Source organism: Hesperophylax consimilis, chromosome 27 (assembly GCF_061612785.1).
Source record: "Hesperophylax consimilis isolate HC1 chromosome 27, BYU_Hcon_1.0, whole genome shotgun sequence".
Taxonomy (NCBI): domain Eukaryota; kingdom Metazoa; phylum Arthropoda; class Insecta; order Trichoptera; family Limnephilidae; genus Hesperophylax; species Hesperophylax consimilis.
Genome location: NC_142862.1, coordinates 2,082,525 through 2,107,685, shown reverse-complemented (window position 1 = coordinate 2,107,685; position 25,161 = coordinate 2,082,525). Strand labels below are relative to the sequence as shown.

Below are 25,161 nucleotides of genomic sequence, written 5' to 3'. Positions count from 1 at the left end.
AGATGCGTCGGTTATGAGAAAGAGGGAGAGATAACAATTGATCTATCAGCGTTTCGCCTTTACTGGTGTATCTTTCATTTGGTAGAACACACGACCATCTAGCATACAAACTGGTCACGCAATGTATCCGATCCGGAGACAATCATTAAATAACTCATTTGCATACGTACGTTTGTGTTATTTAATTAGAATTTCGTATTGGCTTCACGTATCAATTGTTTTTGTATTCTGGGAACTGCGTATTAACATCTTTTAAATTTGTGCCCGAGTTGAATAGCATATCGAGTTCCTTTTCGGCTAGGGAGGTTAGGTTCAAATAGGATAATAGAATGCCAACACTTTCCTTACAATGCACGTGTTTTGTTTCTTTTCGTCACTGTTATTATCTTACTTTGTTTGACATCTAATATTTATGAAATCAGTAACTGCTCCTAACCGTCTGGAGCCAGTGAGACTATGGCATCCCCAATTGTGGTATATTGTGATGCTGAAGGTAGTGGGGAGGGGAAGGATTTGGGGAAGAGGAAGGTGTGGAAGTACCTGGCTATTCATTTCTGGTCACCAAACAAGTCTAAACCCATTTCAAGCAACTTTTCAATATTGAAAGATGGTCTTACACCAGCGCGATACTGAGATTATATTCCACTCCGCTTGTACCGAAGCCTCGTAGACTACGTAATATTTTTTTTTAATTTTATCATTATTTGCGTTAAGAGGAAGCTACAAGCCAAAAATGTGTATATTCTTGGTATACCTTATATTGTAGATAATAGGCATTAAAATCGCTTGACAAACGGAGTCTAGAAACGTTCGATTTCAAGCACAAAAGTGGTTTTTATTTATTTTGTAAATAATTTTATAAGAAAACAAATAAGTTAATCAAGTGAAACTGTCAAAGATAATCTTAGCTATAATGATGTATTTTTTTAAGTTGTTTCCTTTATGCGTTCATACATTTACTATTGAAAAAATATTGTTTTTAGTATTTTATATTTATATTTTTATTGAGTAATTTATAGGAAAACCTTCAATTTATCTAAAGCATATTTTTTGGTATTCATAATGTGCACCAATTCGTTTTAAAGATTAATCAAATTAGTGATTTGGCACTAAGCTTCGCCTTAAAATAGACGTGGCGTGATATTTAATAGCTATTAAAACAGAAAAAAAAACAAACACCATTTGTCTTCTTGTTTTTGAAGCCATGGAATGAAGCTTATAGCTTATAGTGTTTAGAAATCTTATCGTCAGTAATTTAAATATGTCATTCATTCAAAATTTGAGAATGAGGTGTCTGTCTTCAATAAAATCCGACTGGTCTTTTTACCGTTGTGCAATTAACCTTAACTTTGTATTGTACGGACAGTGCGTAATTAGGAACCGGGTCAATTCGTCTATTTATATGAAATCCCACCAAGTAAGGTGATTTAAGATTTTAGAATCGCCCAGGTGTAGGAGAGGATTGGCAAATTGTTAAATTGAAAATCTCACGCGAAACGATAATTTAAATGTACGTATTTTAACCCAGTTTTTTGTTTTTCTCCCAGTTTCTTCCAGATTAAACTATACTGCAACACTATTTTTTCTAAATTTTATTGTTGAAATGGAAAAGTTAAAAAATAACGATTAATTTGTTATATTTTGACAAAGCTCACAAGAAACACAGATGTCGCATATCAAAATTAAAAATGGATATATTTATCCAAGACACCATCCAGGTTGCAAATGAACTCAGGTAGAATCTTGCATGGAGAAAACGTACTGGTCAAATTATTCGCTTTCCTGTTAAAAACGGGACTAAAAGATAATATATGACAAATTTTATAACAAACTATCGGTAAGCACAAATATGTTATAAGGAAGATGGTACACGTGTTCTTCATAGCAATCATATTTTCGCATCTCGTCCATTATATCAATTCGGACAAAACCACCTGCGTTGAACACGTGTTCAGACATATTCTGAATGACTAATATTTTATTATGAAATGATCATGCAGTTACATTTTTAACATCTTGATTTAAAAAGGCGTACTCATTGTTCTCTATGTGCAATCACGTTTAAAGATAGGAGCCAAAAATTATGAGGTAAGAAAGTGAAGATAACGTTGAAGGTTCTTAGTCGAATACAGTTAAATATGACCTAAGGGTTGGATTAGCTCAGTGGTAGAGCAATGCCCGGGCAAGGCTGAGGTCCTTGGTTCGATTCCTAAAAGCGACCACATCATTTTTACATTTTTCGTTTAAGAATTGTTCAATGATTAAGGACAATATTCAATTTCCGCTTTGATTTGAATTTTCAATCATCTTTCAAAAGTACCTTTGGCAACTACGAGAAAGTTGAATAGATTACATTTCACGTCAGAAAGTTGTTAGTATTATTATCGGCAATTTCCCTTCTCTGCATTCCCCTTCCGAGATCCGCGGTGAAGTGCGTTATTTAGGTATATTGTGCGTCAAACACCGATTTAGCTAAGTGTGTGCTGTAAGCAATGCAGGTGCCACTGCAATATTTAAGGAGGATGTGTTACTATGATGTGTGGAAGAGAGAGAAGCACATTCGCAGAAGGCAGATTAGTTGTTGTATTTTAAGGTATACAAATGCAATATTGGATGGAATCACCGATACAATATTGTATTTGTATGCCTCTCTTGAAAGAATTGCGTTTTTATACGGACAAAACTATTTATTTATATTGCTTATATACGGGCGCGTAAAAATAATTCGTCTCAGTGTTTTAAAGCATAATTTGCAAAAAGTATGTTTTTATAAAAGAATTAAATTAACGCCATCTATGCACGCGTGAATTATGACGTACATTGCGTGTACGTACTAAAACAAAGTGCCTATTGCACATTATTATTTTTATTTTAGTTTTTCTTTATTAGTAAAACTTTTGTACGTGCAATTCAGGTTTTACAATTGATTAATACTACTCTTCCATTAGAAGCATTTGTATTTGCATAGAAGAGGAATATACATTTTGTATGTGCTTAGAAGAGTAATGTATATTTTGTATGTGCATAGAAGAGGAGTGTACATTTTGTATGTGCATAGAAAAGGATTGTACATTTTGTATGTGCATAGAAAAAGTGTGTACATTTTTGAATGTGCATAGAAGAGGAGTGTACATTTTGCAAAAAAATAACAGTTTGACAATATATATGCCACATGCTTAATATTGTAATGGAGTAAAAAAAAATTATAATTATAGTTTTTGCAATTTTATGTGGCCAGTTTCCCGGAGCCTGTAACGCATCCCAACATTTGGAAATTTTGTAATTGATATTAAAACCCGGTCACTACACACAGCTAAAGTCATTTAATGCTAAGTTTCTGTTCTTATTAGTGATCTCTCACCATATAGTGAAAATTATTACTTATTAATAATAATATCAAAATGCTTATTTATACATCCAGTCTGGAGCTCCCAAACGCACTCAAAGTCAAATAGACCACTAAGCCATGTAAACCGTCAATGTAATATTAATGGACACAATACGGTCTTACTTTAAATAACGACTAGTTTACGTAAAACTATTTCATCTTTGAGCTGCATCCGCTGCGCATAGTTATCGCACCTTTATCCATCATAATAATAAAATTATATAAGAGAAAACTCGTATTAAACATCTGTTTCTAATCAATTCTTGTATTAATTATGACTTGCCTACTCATGGGATCGGTTCTAGTAGGCTCACCATGTTTTCTTCAGAGAGTTGCAAAGAAAAATCATACCTTAATAATTGAAGACTATGTTGGGATATCGACAATTATTATCACCTAAGGAGTTCCCCAGGGATCAACTTTTGAACCACTTCTATTTCAAGTTGTTATTCAATAATATTTTTATGGTGTTTATTTATTATACCAAGATGGTAAACTACCCTCGCATGACACCACAATTTTCAACAAATCTCTTAAACGGTTAGCTCTGGCGTCATGAAATTTTAACATAAGATATTTCAAAAAGAAATGCTGAAGAAAACTAGAATATTTGCAACTGTTAATTTTCATTATGAGACAAAGAACTTAAGGGAATTCAATTAACTTTTCATTAATTTTTAACGATACTTAGTAGTGTTCAATACAGAGTAAGACAAACTTTCAGTGTCCACCCTACCAAGAACTCAGTATCCAATATCCATGACTAAGTTAGTGTCCATCGTTAAATTAAAGACGTATTCAAATAAATTGATTTCTCTTGGTCCATAAACTATCAGCTTCTGGTCACACTAAGACCATTTCCTTTCAATTAACGGCCGTAATGATCAATACAGAGCAAAAGCAACTTTCGATGTCTACCCTACCAAGAACTCAGTATTCAGTATCAACAACCGGTGTCCATCGTTAGATTAGTCTTCAGTCTTTATTCTTTAGTCTGACCACAGCTGCCGTGCGAATTGCACCCATGGACATCAAAGTATTATTCAATTACATTTCAGTTGCGGATTTCGAATTAAAGACTCGGGTGTGAAATGTGGTAGACTTCAAATTAATGTATTTAATTAATTAAATACTGTGATACATATAATTAGTAAACAAGTGATATTTAAAAAAAATAATAATGGTGAATTCTATTAAATTTTAATAAAAAGTGAAAAAAATAACATTAAAAAACGTGAAATTTTAAGTTTCTAGTGGGTTTAAAAATATTTTTATTATTTTATTCTTTTCATGGCAAGCTCCATAGCTCGTGATAGGATTGACATTGGAGCTTAAAATAGTAATCTTTATCTAAAATGCGCGTATGTAAAAGGCGGTATAATTTTCATGACGTCAGAGCTCAAAGTTCGCTTTCGGTGTTTCGGAAAAGTTTTGGATTAAATTTGTGAAAGTTCATAAATTCACAGGGCCCTATTTTGCGAAATATCCCCTTCTATACATGAGGACTGGAAACTCGTAGTACAAATGGGAAACTGATGAATATACTTCACATAGAGAATCCAAAAACTTTTTTTTCATTCTTAGTGTTAAAAAACTTTTAGAGTCGGATCTACGCGTCGACACATTTCAACAGAAATTAAACAGCTGATCTTGTATATGATCACCGTATCTTGATCGATAAAATATTTCTATGATATATGAGGTTAAACTTCCAAAACACGACAGCGCAGATGCAAAACCAATAGCTGTCACAACCCTGTTTCTACTTATCAATTAATAAAATTATTTAACAATATGGAGTTAAAGCCATGTGTCCAAATGTCGAATCATCAAACATTTACGAGAAATTAACAATATCTAACAGTAATACATATTTTCAATCAATAATAAATACATAATAATTAAAATGTAAGACTGAATAAACATGCGACATTTTCACGTAATACTGTTACGTAAAACAAGAGAGATGATAGATGCCGAATAATGTATGCCATCTTAAACTGTATGAAAATCGGTACTAACTACCAAAATAAAACACGTCCTTTTTTCATCCTGAATCGCTAGGAATAGACAAACTGGGTGAAAAAAGTATAGTGTAAAGCAGTCATTAGATCTGCTTTGACTGTATTTAAGTAGCACCAACCCCTGATTCCGGAAATGAAGGTACTGTATTTACTGAACCGGAAACAGAAATCTTACATAACGCCTCTATGTAATGATAGGTAAACTACCTGATAGCAATACGTCTTACATTGCCAGAACAGGTTATGGAATATTACGACAAGTTAATTAGACAGGGGGCGTTAAGCGCGTGGATTTTGCTTCGGAAAATTTTTTGAAACCCATTCTTAATGGTAGCGTTTTTGACTTTACAGAAACATTATAAGAGGGGGGTTTAGTTCTCAGTTAGGGGTTGAGATGTCATTTTTGTAATCAGTTTATGACAGTTAAATGGATAGATATTCTAAAACTGTGTTAATTCGGAACACTTTAGTAAAGAAAAACACTCCAGTTTTAAAAAATGCGTCTGAGTTTATTTACGCTGGAATAATTTACATGTTGACTTTGCACTTTTTAAGGCAAAGCTTAATGCCAAATCACTATTTTGATTAATCTTTATAATGAACAGGTGTACATTGTGAATACCAAAAAAATGCTTTAGATAAATTGAAGATTCTCCTATCGTTTCGCTTGAGTAGAATGCAAATAAAAATATAAATTACTCAATAAAAAATGTAAACTTCTAAAACAATTTTTTTTCAATAGAAATGTATGAACTCATAAAGGAAACAACTTTTAAAAAATACGATGTTATAGCTAAGATTATCTGTGACAGTTTCACTTGATTAACTTTTTTGCTTTCTTATAAAATTATTTACAAAATAAATAAAAACCAGTTTTGTGCTTGAAATCGAACGTTTCTAGACTCCGTTTGTCAAGCGATTTTAATGCCTATTACCAACAATATAAGGTATACCAAGAATATACACATTTTGGCTTGTAGCATCCTCTTAAAGGACGGCTCGGTCCCCGGCTAGTTCTGAAAAGAACCGCTTTGTTCCGCGTACAAAGATACGAGAAGTAATTCTTAAAGAAGCTTCTTATATTTATAAAAAATTGATATAATTAATACAACAAAAAAGGCATTGGTAGAGTTCTGTATTAACAGGGAACCACTGAGTAGTGCCCTAATTTATCAATTGAGAATCTGCCTTATAATCAATGAAACATAAGTTAGACGAGAGATTTCAGTCAAGCTTCAAACCTTATATCTAAATAATTGCAATATAGAGGGCAATAGTAGTTACTTTTTAAACATAATATTAGTACTTAATATATTTTTTGTAATTATCTAATTTCGACACATTGAAAAAAATGTACCACGCTAGTTGGCGAGTTATTTTTAAAAAATTCTCGATTATTTTACTCTTTAAATTGTGTAATATTTGGTATGTTTTATTTTAGAAATAAAGAAATTAATTCTTTATTGTAAAAATAGCTCGAATTTTGCCGAAGAATGCTTAAGAAACATAGGTGTTACAGATACTGTTGTGGAATTATTAATATACAATGTTTCTGAGCTTAGAATACTTTAGTTAACCAAGTAAAGAGATTTCATATTTCGTGCTTGCTAGTTGCTAGCTGGGATGTGAGAGAGAGAGAGAGGTGAAGCTAATACATGGGCGTTTATACAACTATAGTATATCTGTCTCGCTCTACACTAACGAGGTCCAACACCTCACTTTGTTTTCCCAAAATAGAGAAAATACAAAAAACCTGAAAAAAAAAATTTTCATCCATTAGATTTTTGAATAACATCTAAATATATATATAAGATAATATTTAATGGACATTAGCTATTTTCCTCTCCTTATAACTTGTAATACAGTATAGCACTATTTCCAAACGTTTACACTTCAACATCCTTTAAGGGCACTGAAGAGAAAAACTGAAAGAAGTATATTATGGGCGTGTCGATGTTCAAATTTTTGATTGATCAAACATTAAATATCGACATTTTTTCTTGAACAAATTGTGAATTTCATAGGTCTGTGTAGAGCCTTGGGGTCAAAAGATCTTATATAAATTAATGACAGCAGTTTTCTTTAAAATCTGAATAGATTACACTTCTGGGTATTTTCTGTTCATCGTTTGCAGGCTTATCTGACCTTGCTTCAACGCGGATCAAACGCATCTGCCTACCCTCGCGGGCTGAGAACTCTGTATTCACGGTGTCCCTCAAGGTTTATCCGCAATCGTGCCGATCTGAGAGATGCGAGGGATAGATTTATCACCAAACGCCGACGTACAAACGCTAGTTTTTTTGTATTTTAATTCAACGATCACGTAGAGAGATTTATTCGGAACTACACAGAGGTATTAGCATACCGCAAGTGTCAATGGAGTTTTAATTCAAATTGGCAATGTTAACATAATCCAGGGACAAAATTGGAAATAAATAGTATTTAACCATGTCCGTTGCGTGTAATCAAATCCTGTGAAATTATTGAGACCAACGTTGAATTTGCCCTAACCTAGCCTTACTTAACCTTTGTATCTTGTGTGTCTAGTGGTATTATCTAATTTCCGTAATAACTGATTTCCAAAAAAAAATCTGATATATTATATAAAGTACTATAAAAACGGCATAAACAATATATAGAAGCATGAAGTTAAAATGCTATGTTATACATGTTTACCTAAATTATTTTAGAAAATATTTGAGGTTATACGAAACATTTTAAAGGTCTCTATGGAAATTTTGTGATAAGAATGATTTTTTTTTCATTTCTTTTTTAATCATAATTTTAACAAATTATCTTTGATTTAAATATGTAAACTCTATCTAATACATTAACGGTCTATCTTTGACATTTCTTTGGGACTAGTACATCAAGTTTAGACGTACTAATATCGGTAGATGTTTATAATTTCGTGATAAAAAATATCCTTGTCAACTTAAAATTCTTTTTCACAAATAGTAATCGATGGGGTCTTTTTGAAACTTTCAACTATGTTTTTGCTTACCACGGCAGTATAATAAATAAATCGTATTTATTTATTAATGAATGCGTTTAACGAAAGGTTTCCGAACAATTAAACTGTTTCAAAAACAGGTTTCCGGAAACCCTCTACAACACTACTCACATTGCTTTAAACTCATTAAATGACTTTATTTTCAATAATCAACAGGTAAATAAATATGACCAAGTGAAAGTGAACAGTACCTTAATACATATAAATAAATAAATAAATCTGTGATAAAATGGCGAAACATAATAATATATTAGTGACAGCATTATTAGTGATTTTTGGTTTTGAGGTTATATTGTGTTCGAGCAGTTCTAGTGTTGTGGACAGATACAAGTTCCTACTGAGAAGAGAGCACGGTATCGGAGTCGAGGGAGATCAAGTGACTTTACTGTCTCCAGTTCCCAAAAAAGAGGGTATGTTAAAAGTTTTAAAAGGATAACTAACTGCACGACCACGAATCAAAATTTAGCGATGTTTTTTTCGACCGTTTATTGGATAACCAACACCTCTGCCATAGGTCACCACAAATGGTTCGCTACATTTGGTGACTTAGTAGAGGTGCCCTGGTTCATGGGGTGAGATTTACCTGGGTCTTGGCGGCGGATGCTTCTCTCCACCAACTGCGAGGCAGGACGGATCGGGAGAGACTAGTTGAGAGAGAAATTTGATCTCACCAACAGGACTCGAAACATCGCCTTGCGCTGCAGTGGGAGGGATATATTAGTCACTCTTGGACTCACTAACCCCCAGATTCCTACCCACCTCTTGTACCTTTATCCTTCCCAGAACTTCATATCCTTCCTTTCCTAAAAAAAACCTCCACACAGCTCCCCAAAAGATGACGTAGGGCTTGACGGAAATTATTTTTCCTCAGGGCCTCCTGAGATCAACACGTGTTCCAACATTGTGATAATACATTCGAATTTTACTAAAGTTTATCAGCAAACCTGATAATTCATTTGTTTAAAGCCTGCAATCCCGTTTTTAACCGGATTACCAATAATTTGAAGAGATTCTTACCAAATTAGCAATACTTATTTTTCTCCGTGTCAATGGTAACTTGAAATGATTTTAAATTATGTTCCTGTTAGTACCTACATTGCAATGTACTAAGTAACGTACAGCGCAAAATAAAATTAATTTCTAAGAATTGCATCATAAAAAAAAAAATTGTTACTCTTAGAATTAAGATTGCATTTATGGAGCATCTTTAACCTTCCTAAAACGTTAACATTTTTTTTAATTGTCGTTATCATAATTCTTGATTCGTAGAAAAATAATTACATTACTGAAAACAGTGTTCTACAATCTTTGAAAGACCTTTGACAGTAGTGTATAATTTTAAGTTGCATTATGTCAAATTATAACGTGCTTTGAGGTCATTTTACCAGTTTTTAATAGGCTTCATTCTCAGAAAGGCTTTGACTGTCCTTGAAGTTATTATGTAGATACGTGTAAAGCGCTCTCACTATTTTGCGACGTGACATTGCAGATTAAATTTCTCTAGAAAATTTTTTCTTTGACCGCTCGTTGAAATATTTCAATATTGAAACTTTGCTACGCTGTCGGTCAGTTGTAATCTCTGAGGATATATTTTATCATACAATCAATCCATCTATCTATATAAATAAAAATTTTAAAGTTCGTTTGTTCAAAAATCTAAAATCTCAGACGTAAAAACATGCTGTTTTGAAAATCAGCTTAATTTTTACAATATTTTTTTTAAACAGTGCCATCTGTTGGACGTAAAATCAACACGCGCTATTATTTATCTATATGCACAGACAGACTGAGCCATGACTAATTAATGATAGAAAACAATATTATCATAGTATAAAACATATTATGCAATAACACTAATTAAAAAGTAATATATTAAATCATTAACGACTTGAGGTATATTCACTAAGTTATTCCACTATAAAAAAATATTTATCCTAAAAGTCAATAGATGTCGCACATTAAAATAAAAATGGATATATTTATCGAAGACACTATCTAGATTGCATTTCGTCCGGGTTTATCATGATTTAAAGATATTTGATTAATATGTTGGTAGTTATCAGTCGAAGTATGATACAGTTAAAAGTGACGCAAATTGATACAGTCAAATTAGATCAGTGGTCAGAGCACTTCCCCGGCAAGGAAGAGGTCCTGGGTTCAATTCCTACATGCGACCGAATACCTATAACCTGTATGTATTCAGTTATACATACAGGTTATAGGTATACATATTGACATTGGGTGCAAGTAATACATCCATATATAAAACGTGGTAGTAGAATGAAAAGTGATTAAACTAAATTCATCGCCCCCAAGGTACCTACCTATTTTATTTTAAATGTATAGGTATGTACCTTGTACAGATGTATAAACGAATCAACGAAGGCGGGGTCGTCGCTGCTGTTAATATTGTGGCTACTAGTGCGAAAAACATTAAACTTTTTACAATTTTAGAGTTTTACGTTTGATTCTCTAACTAGTAAGATTTTACCATTTTAGGACAGTCTATAAGTCTATAATCATATTACAAGTATTACCAGCAAAGGATTAGGTACAAATCCTTGGATTTATTCTCAGAATCTCAAAAGACTTTAATAACCTAAAAACCATAAAAATTTTATGCACTATCTTGTTAGAAATCAGGTAAAATTTATTTCATGCCTTCAGACCTTCAGTTATTGATAGAACACGTAGACTGGGCAATGAACTTATAAATAACGCTGATATTTTCGATTTAAATTTTGATATTTCCAAAATAAAACTGTATTTGAAAATGTCATAAACTAATTAATGTAGCTACACGTAGAAAATTGAGTATTGCATATTTATTAAAAAATCTCATAAAATTATCGGTAGTTAGATTAAAAACGGGACAGCAGAACGCTTCCTGATAAACTTTTAGTAAATTCGTAATAATATCGAAACATGTGTTAATGCGCCTGCGCTTGTTTTAAAAAATTTATATTTTGTTTTCATTAATTCAGGGCCCATGTCATCTTTGAGTATGCTGTAATAATAACAATATAATTATTTTTAACACATGTTCCGACATCGTGATAATTTATTGTTATTTTACTAAAAGTTTATCAAGAAACATATTAATTCATTCGTTAAGGGCTTGCATTCACGTTTTTCCCGAAAAGCATTAAGATATTCTTAATAAATTAGCAATATTTTTTAATCAGTATGTTTTTTTTTCGTTTAGTATTTTTTTCTCTTCCCAAATAAAAATATGCAACTACTTAAAAAATGGCTAGACTACCATTCACTTACATTAAATGCTAATAAAACCAAATTCATCACTTTCAAAACAAAAAAAACAAAAAAAAAAAACTCTGAAGAAAACCTTAACTTGAAAATTCATAGCCCGCATCATTGTAATTGTCCCTCATTAGAAAACGTTGACCATATAACGTATCTAGGTCTAAAAATAGATGGAAATTTAAAATGGACCAATCACATTAGCTATTTAGAAAATAAAATTTAAAAAATTAAAAAACTAAGTTATTTTTTCAAAACTATCAGAAATGTGCTCATTAAAAAAGACTTAATCAAAATCTACATGGCTCTCTGCAAATCACTGTTAGAATACGGTATTATCGGATGGGGCAGTGCAAACAAAAATATACTAAATCCACTAATTAAAACTCAAAAAGCCATAATGAAAATTATACTGAAAGTTCCTGTAAGAACTAGCACTGAAGAAATCTTCACTAATCTTAACATCATGTCAATTAAACAACTATATTCTAAAACTATACTCATTTACATTCATAAGTACAAAACCCAAGAAATAACAACAAACACGTTCAATAGAAACACTAGATCTCATGTTCAAAAACATATCCAACAAATAACTACTAATACAACTTTGGGGGAAAAAAGCTTTTTATATCATAGTATTAAACTCTATAATAAAATACCACTCACACTCAAAAACCTCGACACTTTAACATTTAAATCTCAAATAAAAAGCTGGATACTTAACATAATAGAAAATTTACTGAGATCCAACACAGACTAAAACAGAATCAACTGAACTATACCAAAAAACACTATCTTACTTATTTTAAAATTACTTAAAAAAAATATACTACATTATACTTTTTTGTAATATTAATTTCTTATAATTAAATTATAATATGTAAATGACATCCTCAGCACGGGAGATCCCAGTGAGGATATCATTATATCATCTATGTGTTAATAAGAGAAGAAGACAATAATTCATTATTATTATTATTACTTATACTTTAAGCAATATTGGCATGCATGACACTAGATATGAATTAATTTTCCTTTCCCTCTGCTGATTAAAGTTTTGCGATTTCCTTAATCTGGTTTGCTGTAAGTACAAAATTACTGATAATAACATGCGGCATGCTGTAAGCTTTTTTATAACTAACCCAATGCTTCATATCCACAATAATGTATTAACTCCAACACCCCCCAATTGCTGACAACATAATATCTTAACGTGTCTATTTATGGAATCTAACCTTTACCTTTCTCACCTCCAGGCTGCGGAATCTCGGTGGCCAAGCAGGCTGCCCAGAGGCGTATAGTGGGAGGAGACGATGCTGGGTTTGGTTCTTTCCCGTGGCAGGCCTACATCAGGATCGGCTCCTCAAGGTTTGATAAAAAAAACTTCGAAATTAAAAATCACTAACAACTTGTAAAAAAAATCAATAGATGTCGCATATTAAAAAAATATATATATATTAATGCAATACACTATCTAGATTTCAATTTAACTCAGGTAGAATCTTTCAATCATTCGTAAGGGTAGCAGCTAAAAAAATGTGCGTTAAGAAAATGAAGATAATTCTGGTAGTTCTTAGTTATACAGTTAATAATGATGGAATCTGGAATTGTCGAAAAAGGTAGCGTCCAACTGAATTTACAGAGAGATGAAATACCAAACCGTCGAGTTAAAACAGGACGGAGAAAAATGAGTATAGCTAATTCATAAAAAAAAACTCTTCATAATCTGGTTAAAAACGAGATTGCAAGACGTATCGGAACACGTGTTCATGCACCTGCACCGTACATTGATAATATGTAATGAGGAAATCCGAAAATATTATGATATTTATGAGCACGGGTTCCGACATCGTGACAATAAATTACTCTTTTACTAAAAGTTTAACAGGAAATCTATAATGCATTCGTTAGGGGCCTTCAATCCCGTTTTTAACCGGACTACGAATAATTTGAAGAAATTCTGAATAACTTATCAATATTTTATATCAGTATTTTTTTCCATGTACGCTCAATCAATAACTAAAGTTAATTCTATAGATAAGTAACGTTTTTGAAAATTGAAATATTTCACAAGAAATTTACGAAATATACAAACATGAACCTTATTTAAAAAGCTTGCAACTTTTCTTATTATTTAAAAAATATATATATTAACTAAACCCAAAGCCTTATGGAACATTTCTGCTAAATTTCATTACAGTTGTTTGTTCCATTCACATTTAACAGCCTTACAACTAAGAACACAAATAAAAAAATCAAATAAATCAATGTTATTATTAAATTCATCTAAATTTTAAACATCTTGGTAGAGTCGAATCTCTTCTCATGCTAAACAGTGCTAGAACATTTCTCTGACAATGCAGAATACTAAACACTAAACAATAAACATACCTTCCATTACTTCTACTGCGGTAGTTTTCAGGCAAAACCATGTAGGAACATTCCGAAGGGTATTTAATCATTATTTTTTTTTAGATCCATTCATAGATATTTGCTGTCTCCTCAAGAAGTTCTTGAAGTTTTTTAAAATGCATCGATTCTTATATCACTTTTGTTTTCGGTAATGAATTGATGCAAATCTTAGAAGCCGAAATTAACCCACTTACCGAAATCCGATCGCGCTGAAATTCTGCAGATAGACTCGTTGTCAATGGCAATACATTTTATGCACTTTTGGTGGCAATCGCGTACACACACGTGGACATATACGCATTTCTTTGAAATTAAAGTAGTTTAAAAATCTCAATGTGATGTAGTTACCCGTTTCTAATTTCCCGCTTATGCCACTAGTTTTCTGATACCTTATATATATATTTCATCTCGTGACATGTTAAATCGTATATTAATCTTACCTAACCTAGTCTAATATTTATCTATCATGTTTTTTTAGATATGTTTAGTGTGACGTTTTGTAGAAGTTTGTATCCCTATTTCAGGTGCAACACGTTAACGTCTCTATTCGAGCTAATTGGATGGCGGCAGTGTTGGATAGAGAGGTAATAGAACCAGTGTAGAACAAATCTCCTCAAAACGTATAGAATTTCTGTTGGTACTTTCATAGTTCTTGCAGTGAAATTTCCTTACTCTCTGGCTCTCGTAGTAGAATTTCTTTACCTGTAGGGTTCGGTGGATTTTTTTTATATTTCTATCTTTCGCGATAAGATTTCTTGGCTCTTGCAGTACACATACTTTACTTATAGTCCTTACAATAGAATTTCTCTACTTTTATAATCCTTTCAATATCATTTCTTTACTTCCACAGTTCTTGTAATAGACATTCTACACTTTTATAGTCCTTTCGAAGTCATTTTGAAATTTGCCTATTTAAATCAAATTAAATTCACCTTTCATATCTCCATAATTTTAAATGATGGCCAAGAATACCCTTGAAGGGTGAAAGCCAGAAATAATAAAACAAAAATCATTTCTTTACTTTTACAGTTCTTGGAGTAGAAATTCTTTATTTTTATAATTATATCAAGGAATGTTTTTACTTTCACAGTTCTTGCAGTAGAAATTCTACACGTTTATAGTCCTTTCAATACCATTTCTTTGCTTTCACATTTCTTGCAGTAGAAATTCTTTACTTTTAATTATAGAATTATCTATGAAGAAATGTCGTTACTTTCACAGTTCTTGTTGTATAAATTCTACACGTTTATAGTCCTTTCAAGATCATTTCTTTACTTTCCACAATTCTTGCAGTATAAATTCTTTACTTATATATTTATATCAAGGAAATTCTGTACTTTCACAGTTCTTGCAGAAGAAACTCTTTTCTTTTATAATTTTGTCAAGGAATTTCTTTACTTTCACAGTTCTTGCACTAGATATTCTTTACTCTTATAATTCTATTAAGGAGTATCTTTACTTTCACAGTTCTTGCAGTAATAATTCTTAACTTGTATAGTCCTTTCAATGGAATTTCTCTACTTTCACAGTTCTTGCAGTCGTATAGCTCTTTCTTGTATAGTTCTTTAACAGTACACTTTCTTATCTTACTTAGTTCTTGCACGAGGATATATCGACTATAAGCTTTCTACTTTCTTCTAAGATTTTTCAGTAACAATTTTTATTTCACAACACCATCTAAGTTTAATATTTTCAGTGTAAATTTCAACGAATATTTCCGCATTGCCAAATTTCTCTGTCAGTCTAGTTATGTTTAACTTTTCTCTTTCTGTTGACTTTTGTCGTAGATTTGTTAGAACACGTAGTATGTTATTTCTTCTATCCAACACGCTACGCCTTTGGTCGCACATTTGTAGAACAAAATGTTTGTCTTATTTATTTAATAGGTAAAAGAAAGGTACGTAAATACTACATTTTTTATTTAACTGTATAATGGTAAATGCATTGCTTCATTGCATTATTACACTCTGGCAAGGTTTTTATCATAGAAAAAATAAATAACCCTCAAACCAGCTCAGTCTAGAGCAATCACCCGATTAACGGAAGACCCCGATGATATATCCCGGTCGCAGTAAAAGTCCTTTTTTCTAGGGTGTTTTTGTAAAGATTATATGATTTTATATTGGTTACAGTCAGCAGAAATCACCTTAATTTGACCGTTAATTTTGAGCAATTCTTGTATTGTCTGCCCCCCATACTGTTTTACCAATTTTTTTCAAAAGTTATATTATCGAATAATACTAAATTGAACTAATCATTCCCACAACATCAATAAGGTTACTCTGCTACCCTTACATAAATTTCCATGTGTCTATCATTTTTATTTGCCAGGAACTTGGCGTTTTATGTTAGATCTTCAATTGAATCTGAGGTTTCGTAAAAGTTTTACAAAATTTTGATAGCTCATGTGAGTGCAGTTACAGTAAGTTAAGGAGTTTAACAAGTTTGTTGGACTTTAGGGGTTATTACATTTTGTAGATTATAACTAGCATCTATTAATATCAATCTGGGAGGCGTGTACGGGCACGCCCCGGCAACCATTTATTGGATAACCAGCACCTCCGTCATAGGTCACCCCAAGTGAGGTTTGTGCAGGTTTTTTTTTTATTTTTAATATTAACTCCACACAGGAGGCCCTGAAGAAAATAATTTCCCTCAGGGCCTATGTCATCTTTGGGGATGCTGTGTGGAGGGTCTTTTTGTGGAGAGGAAGGAGTGAACATGAGTTTTGAAGAGTCCCATGTTGTAGGAGGGAGGAAACACAGAGGCCGGCAGTTCGTTCCACAGCCGAGCTGTTGAACTTAAGAACGAATCGTAGAAGCGACCCGTTCTCATGTGACAAATGTCAACCGTGTACAAATTTTGGGCGCGCGTTTGGCGTGTATCCTGACTACGCACCGGTGGCGAAGGGATCAATGACGCTAGTTCCTCAGAGCGTCTTCCATTGTAATACCGATAGAACAAGGACAGCATACCTACCTGACACCTGTGCTCTAAAGATTGCAGTCCGTTTGTTAAGATTGGGGAATCTATCAAACGGACCGCCCGTTTCTGCAGAGAGTCAAGGGTTTTTTTCAGGTATTTTGGGGCTCCGGACCAGAGATGGCTGCCAAATTCGACAGTAGGGCGCACTTGCGATTTGTACAGGGTCAGCAGTTGTGTACTATTAAAGTATCTGCGGGCCCTGTACAGTACGCCCAGCTTCTGAGAGGCCAACTTTACTCTGGCTTCGATGGAGCCCCCGTACCTGAGCTGGTCACTTATAGTTACACCAAGCATATCAATGGAAGGCCTGTTCGGAAGATTGCTTCCGTTGAAAAAGACTAGATTATCATTTGGATCCCTTTTAGACGTAATTTTGGCGACAGATGCGTCTGCCCACAAACTTCGTGGCGGGCTGGATCCGGAGAGGCCGGTTGAGGGACCTGTTTGACCTTCCCAACCAGACTCTCTCGACCCATCGCGTTGCACAGGAGTTGGTAGGTTGTCGTACGTCCGTCACTCTTGGACACACTGACCCTCGAACTCCTGTCCACCTCCCATACCTTTTTCCTTCCCAGAACCTCATTTTTTTCCTTTCCTTAAAAAGACCTTCCACTCGGCATCCCCAAGGACGACATCTGTGTGACCGCCAAACAACTCATTATTGGCACACACTCCTTGCTCCATTCAAATTCATACACATCCGTTTATTATGCATATTATGTAGAGTTACGTAGATTACAGATAACCTGAGTTGCCACGGAGAATTTAATAAGTCGGTAAAAGCATTTTGCAATAAGGGAGGGCTCACATTTCTGCCTCTTCACAGTCTGATAATATTATAATGCATGATTCTTAGGCTTTATGGACCGTTGCATTGACTATTTCCTGGGCCGTTTTGCCAGTGAAGTGTGCAAGCTATTGTTATCTGACAGTAAACAGAGCGAAAATCTTAATATTCACAATAATCCGTGAATTAACCGACGTAAACGAGAATAAAGTTACGTCATTACTGATTAGCATTTGTACGAACATATTAAAATCATAAGTTATTCAGCTAATATTTTGTTTGCATTTTCAGATACTAGGTGAGGTAAGATATCAGACACTATGTAAGATATCAGATAAAGGTGAGGTAAGATATCAGACACTTTGTAAGATATCAGATACAGGAGAGGTAAGATATCAGATACTAGGTGAGGTAAGATATCACATACTAGGTGGGGTAAGATATCAGATACTGGGGAGTAAGATATCACATACTAGGTGAGGTAAGATATCAGATACTAGGTGAGGTAAGATATCACATACTAGGTGAGGTAAGATATCAGATACTGGGGAGTAAGATATCACATACTAGGTGAGGTAAGATATTCAATACTAGGTGAGGTGAGATATCATATACTAGGTGAGGTAAGATATCATATACTAGGTGAGGTAAGATATCAGATACTAGGTGAGGTAAGAGTGAGCATAAAAAGATCTCCCAAACAGCAAATGGGCAGTAAATAATAATTTAATGCAGATTTGTTATCTACAATATAGATACAATTGTTTTCGTGAAGCAAAACTATTGAAATTAGTTAATTAATTACGCAAAATAAATAGACTAACGCCAGACATAATTCATCTGCAAATCCTTTCTTGGATTCACTTCAAATCCAACTTTTCATCGAGCAATTTTACAAATATTTATTTATTTGCTAGCGCCCTTTTTAGACGTTTTTACATACGGATAGTTAAAATTATACAGTATTAATTATAGATAACTAAACTTCCCCACTAACAATATTTTGTATTTGTTAAGTGATTAAATGAAGATGTCCACTGACTCGGTATAATTATTTACCTCCATAAGTATTCTAGGCAAAGAGGAATACGTATGGTAGTTAGTCCCAGAATTTCTGCACTGAAATAACTTCCAACTAGTATTACGTAGTGGAATCCGAAAGCTTATCAATACAAGCAATTCTGGACTATAAAATGCATCATTTAGAATTATATAAATATCAAGTCAGTGAAAATCCTTCTGTTCGACAATTTAAGCATGTTGATACCAGTGTTGAGTGTTATAATTCATCGAAATTGCTAGAATACACATTTTACAACTTATTTTCCGTATTCTTCCAATGGCTTGTAGGTACATGAATCTTGTAATGTGGGTTCTGAACGGGAGAATTGTACTCAAGTTGACTTCTAACAGAGGCAAAATACAGGGTTTTCCAATAAGAGGTATTATTTAGATATTCAATCGTAAAAGATCAATGGTTTCGTTGCTTGTGTGGCACGTAGCGCCGTCTTGTTGAAAGCAAACGTTGTCCAGATCAATACCATCCAATTCCGGCCATAAAAAATCATCAATCATCTCTCGTTAGCGCAATCCATTCACCGTAACTGTTGCTCCAGCCTCATTTTCGAAAAAGTAAGGTCCAATGACTCCGCTGGACCATAAACCGCACCAAACAGTCACACGTTGAGGATAGAGAGGCTTTTCAATAATAACTCTTGGGTTTTCCGAGCCCCAGATGCGACAATTTTGCTTGTTGACTAAGTCACCGAGGTGGAAATGGGCATCATCACTCAAGATGATTTGCATTTGATTCACTCATGTGAATTTTAATAATTTCAATGCGTTGTTGAAGCGTGTATCGTTCAATTTTTATTGTTGGCGTAGTTTTTACTTGTCAAATGTAAAAAAATGACAGCTTCAAAAGTAAAATCTACCGAAATAGCGGGCTATTCAAAATAACACCTCTTATTGAAAAACCCTTATAACAGTTTAATATCAATAATTGATTCAGATTTCAACATTTCTATTAATTTAGTCCGTGAAAATGCTTCTGTCTGACAAATAAACATATTTTTTTGCATTTAAAAGAGTGTTGCCAACTAACTAACCATCACGCCATTTCCGCGCAGGGGTAGGCTGAGAGGACCGCCACACAACTAGGTCTTGGCACACACTTCTTACCTGATTCACATTCATACATACTCTTATATTATTCTGACCCTTGACATGACCCGACTCGAGTATCTTTTTTTTTTTTTTTTTTTTTTTCTGATTCACTTGATCGTTCCATGTCTTCCTCGGGCGTCCCCGACTTCTGCTACCATTCGCATTCGCATAATATATTCTCATTACACTCCTTTCTTTGCGCGTTCGCTCTATATGCCCAAACAAAAGCATGAGTTCAACAAAATTGCGAAAATACCCATTTTACAACTAAGAAATTGTAAGATTATATTCTGTATTATTTATTTATTTTACAAAAGCGATAGAGATAATTGCAAAAAAAAATTGGCGTAGTTAATACACCTATAAGGTTAAACGTGTGACAGAAAAGGTTACACGTAGGTACATACAGTTAAAGATTAAATAACATTTCGTACTAAAATCCGTAGTTAGTTAACCTAGGAAGTCTTCCCAGGGGCATAATCAAAAGTATGTGTTGGCGGCCTCGCGTGTAATTTTCCGGCACATAGAATCCTATTTTGGCCAGAATGTCTGGTATTGATAATAAACTGTTCAAAAGCTTATGAGTTATCAGCAGTAATGTGACATCCCTCCTAGAACCAAGGCTGCAGCTAGCTAGCATTCCCGAGATAACAATATCTTATAAAAGTACTAATTTTCTAAATTATTAACCAAAATGTGGTACGGTTTTTTTCTTCCTGAGTGTGGTATTTTTTTTAAATATGTGTTGCTCACAAAATTTCCTAAACAGAAAGCGAATTTTATTTTTCCCGATATCTTAACCAAATATATGTTTTACATAATTAAAACACGAATTTGAAAAAGTGTTTTTATCGTCTGTTAGTTTTGATTGTCTGTTAGTTTTGATTGTCTGTTAGATTTGATCGTCTGATAGTTTTGACTATCTGTTAGTTTTGATTATCTGTTAGATTTGATTGTTTATTATTTTTTTATTGTCTGTTAGTTTTGATTGTCTGTTAGATTTGATTGTCTGTTAGATTTGATTGTCTGATAGTTTTTACTGTCTGTTAGTTTTTATTTTTATGTTAGATTTGATTGCTTATTAGTTTTTTTTGTCTGTTAGTTTTTATTTTAATGTTAGTTTTGACTGTCTGTTAGATTTAATTGTCTGATAGTTTTCACTGTCTGTTAGTTTTGATTATCTGTTAGATTTGATTGTTTATTAGTTTTTTTTGGACTGTTAGTTTTTATTTTAAAGTTAGTTTTGATTGTCTATTATTTTTTTCTTTTAGTAACTACTTTAGTTGATTAGTACCTAAAGTGCTACGAAAATTGTCAGAAAATCTGGATATCTGTATATTTGGATATGATTGGAGATTTTCACGGCCAAAGTATTATCGTGATTTATATTTGAGGCATTATGCCATGTTGCCCTACCTCCTTCATTAGCCAACGTTTCGGACAACATTACAGTATCCAACGTCAGGGCAGTCAAGATGATAATTAACATACCTGCCCTGAGTGTGGACATTGTGACGCTGTACAAAACATTAGCTAATGAAGGAGGCAGCGCAATATAAATAAATCACGATAATCTGTAGATTTGTAGTATAAAATTCGGAAAACATTAAAACCTACCTTACATTTTATAAAACTTGTAAAACTCCATTGTAAAACTTTCGATAAATCTTTATATATTTCACGCTTCTTCACGTGCACCTTTTATCGTTGTATTAATTTAGCTATGTTCTGTAAAACACCCACCAATCTGGCGTAATAAAGTTTTGCTAAATACAAACTGTTCATGTTTATCCACAAAGTTACTTCTCATTGCTCTGTAACTACTTTCATAGTACCTACCTTAAGTACTTATTTTGTATTTTTGTTATTATATGCAATTATTTGAGTCCTTTGTACAACAGAACTCTCTATGGTAACTTGTATAGTACCTGCTTATATAGTTCATTAAGTCGTGTTCTATATACTTATTATTGTACTTCAGAACACCTTACATATAAAATCATCCAAGGTGTGGATAATCAAATCAATTTTCAGGCTACATTACGACAAAACTACGATTATGTTTTATAACCTTTCATTAAATAATTTCTTGTCTTCATTCACACCACGCGTTTTCCAGATGCGGCGGGTCACTCGTGTCGCGCCGCCACGTGGTGACGGCGGGCCACTGCGTCGCACGCGCCACACCACGCCAGGTGCACGTCACGCTGGGAGACTACGTCATCAACTCGGCCGTGGAGCCGCTACCCGCGTACACATTCGGCGTGGCGCGCATCAACGTGCATCCTTACTTCAAGTTTACACCGCAGGCTGACCGCTTTGATGTGGCCGTACTGACGCTGGACAGGAATGTACATTACATGCCACACATTGGTGAGTCTCTTTTTCTTCCTATGCGAATGCCGTTACAAGATTCACGGTCGTCTGTAGCAGGTTGGACCATGACTCAGGGGTGTTTTCATTGTCCGCATTCTTACTGCACACACTTTATGTCGACTGCTTACTGACCCGTGAGGGAGCGTGGTTATTGAAAGACATGTTTAAATCGTCGCTCCTGCTACTCTGAAAAGTTATTGAACTGAAACATAATAATTTCGGTTGTCGGTGTATGCATGCGTGATGTGATATACTCATATGAACTTTTAATTATGAAAATTGGAACTGATGAGTATTATAGTGATTTGTTTTCGGTGTATTATGCCGTGTTGCGCTACCTCCTTCTTTAGTCAACGTTTCGGACAGCATTGCAGTGTCCATCATCAGGGAAGATGTTTAATCAATAATAATAATAATGTACACATCTGCCCTGATGATGGACACTGCAATGCTGTCCGAAACGTTGGCTAAAGAAGGAGGTAGCGCAACACGGCACAATACCCCAAAAACAAATCACTATAATACTTTTGGCCGAGAAAATCTCAAATCATACCTGATGAGTATTAAATCATATCACGCAAGCAATAAAGTATGCATAGAATTATTATATTAATCAAGAAAAGCGTTTGCCGTGAACATGCCATAACATTATCTTTTCACGTGTGTATGATTATGTTATAGGAGAAAGTAAGTGCAATCATAACACTAGAGTAATAACGAATAACACCCAATGGTTTACTCATTCCACTCGGACAGATAGCAAAGAGCTACAACATTATTATTATTGTACACTATGAGCTACGAGTATGTTTGCTTTAACCCTCCGGGTGCTGGGCTTTTTTAAATCGTTGCTTGTGATGCCAGTATGCCATACCAGAAATGTCACCGTTATTCATCTTTCTCTGCCAAATGGTAAAATTGATACATTGTTTTAACGTGATTGGTCTCCCAAGTAATCTAATGCTGTAATTCAGTTTAATATACATATTTAATTTTTTGTGACGGCTGTCACCAACGCCGCCGAAATCCCAAATAACAACGAACATGATGAAACATGGATGAAAGTAGATTGAATGCTGTTTAAATGAGATCCCTGAGGCGTATGTGTGGTAAAACCATGTATGATCGTGTGAGTAATGTGGAGATCGGCAAAGAGTGCAAGGCTGATGTAAACGTAATGAGTAAGATGGTTTGGGCATGTAGAGCGAATGGGCGAAGAAAGGAGTGTAAGGAGAATATACGATGCAAATGTGAATGGTAGCAGAAGTCGGGGACGCCCGAGGAAGACATAGCACGACCAAGTGAATCAGATACTTGAGTCGGGCCATGTCAAGAGTCAGAACACTTGAAGAGTATGTATAAGACGATGTATAAATGTGAATAAGGCAAGGAGTATGTGCCAAGACCGAGTTGTTTGGCGGTCCGTCCCCTCTGCCTACCCTGCGGGGAAACGGGGTGATGGTTAGTTAGTTAGTTAGTTACAACGAACATGTCGTTTTGTCGGCAAATCGAAAATATCACATTTTAAATCGTTATAGACAGTTAATTCCTCAACATAAAAATAAAATTCTTTTGCCAATACCGTATTTCATCGGAAGAACGATCAAAACAAACCAAAAACACATCGTGACATTGCTGGGTGGAATCAACAAGTTAAGGAACACTACAAAAATTCCAGATCGGCGTTGATGGAGTGGATTAAAAATGGGAGACCATCACGGACGTATATAAGGGGGGGGTCTTGGGGGTCCGGACCCCCCCCATTGCACCGCGCCGATTGTAGAATACGATAGTTTCTTAAGTCCGCCACAGTGCGGGGAGCGGGGGAATGGGCAGAACGGCGAGAACAATTAGCGTTATGTTTACGATACGTACACTGCTCATCTGGGAAATCGGTTATACGCATAGACATATGAATATTAGTAGACCTGCCCTAAGTGATTAAAAGCGTATTATCCCCACTCCCCATACCGGTTCCATTGAGCCGGCTGGGCTCGCGTATGGCCTCAAATGAAATTTGAAAACGTGACGTCATCATTCTTGTGCGAACTATGGTCGAGGCATCATCGGTTCATTTTACGAAATAACACGTCAAAATGTTGACTTGTACTATGAAAACTTGTAAAAATAGATGTGAAAAAGAGAATAAACCCAATTGTCGTATTACATTCCATATATAAGCATTATTTTACTTTATTTTAAGCATATTCACATCGTATAATATGAATCAGTTGTTACTATCACATCGAGAAACGTCTGGACGCGAAACACAAAGCTGGTTGGTTGCTGGGAAGTAAATTATGAACATTTATAAAAGTGTCTTAACTAAATACTCTGAAACTAACTACGACTCTGCAAACAGAAGAAATTTACTTTGACGAATTTGGACTTCGCAAATTAGTTCATAACGTGGCGAGTAATTTGCGCTCCCATGTAAAAATGTCTATTCATTTAAATGCAGATTTTACTTTTAAGAACTAAATGGTGATATTATAATGTGAGATGCCTATTTACTGTCAGATTGATTTATTGACGAATCACAGTCAGCTTAACCCCCTTCGTTCTTCAACAGTTGATTTTACCCCTCGCCATTATCTTCTCGTCTATTAATTCCTATGTCTGTGGTTATACGGGAAGATTTTTTAGAATTCATCCACGTAGAAGATGTTTCAGCTCAAGCTTTGGCAACGACTATTATATCACATCTCTTATCATATAATTTGGATATGGATAAATGGATTGGTCA

General features: G+C 34.2%; 1 protein-coding gene across 1 annotated transcript in view; it reads left to right on the top strand.

Annotated features, from left to right (window-relative positions):
- The window catches only part of LOC149410455 (uncharacterized), a 90,131-nt gene that overhangs the window by 45,736 nt on the left and 19,234 nt on the right, over nt 1-25,161 (top strand). The window contains exons 2-3 of the mRNA XM_089648252.1: nt 12,946-13,057; nt 22,159-22,412. Coding sequence (XP_089504378.1) covers nt 12,946-13,057; nt 22,159-22,412 — 366 coding nt within the window. The remainder of the gene's footprint in view (nt 1-12,945; nt 13,058-22,158; nt 22,413-25,161) is intronic.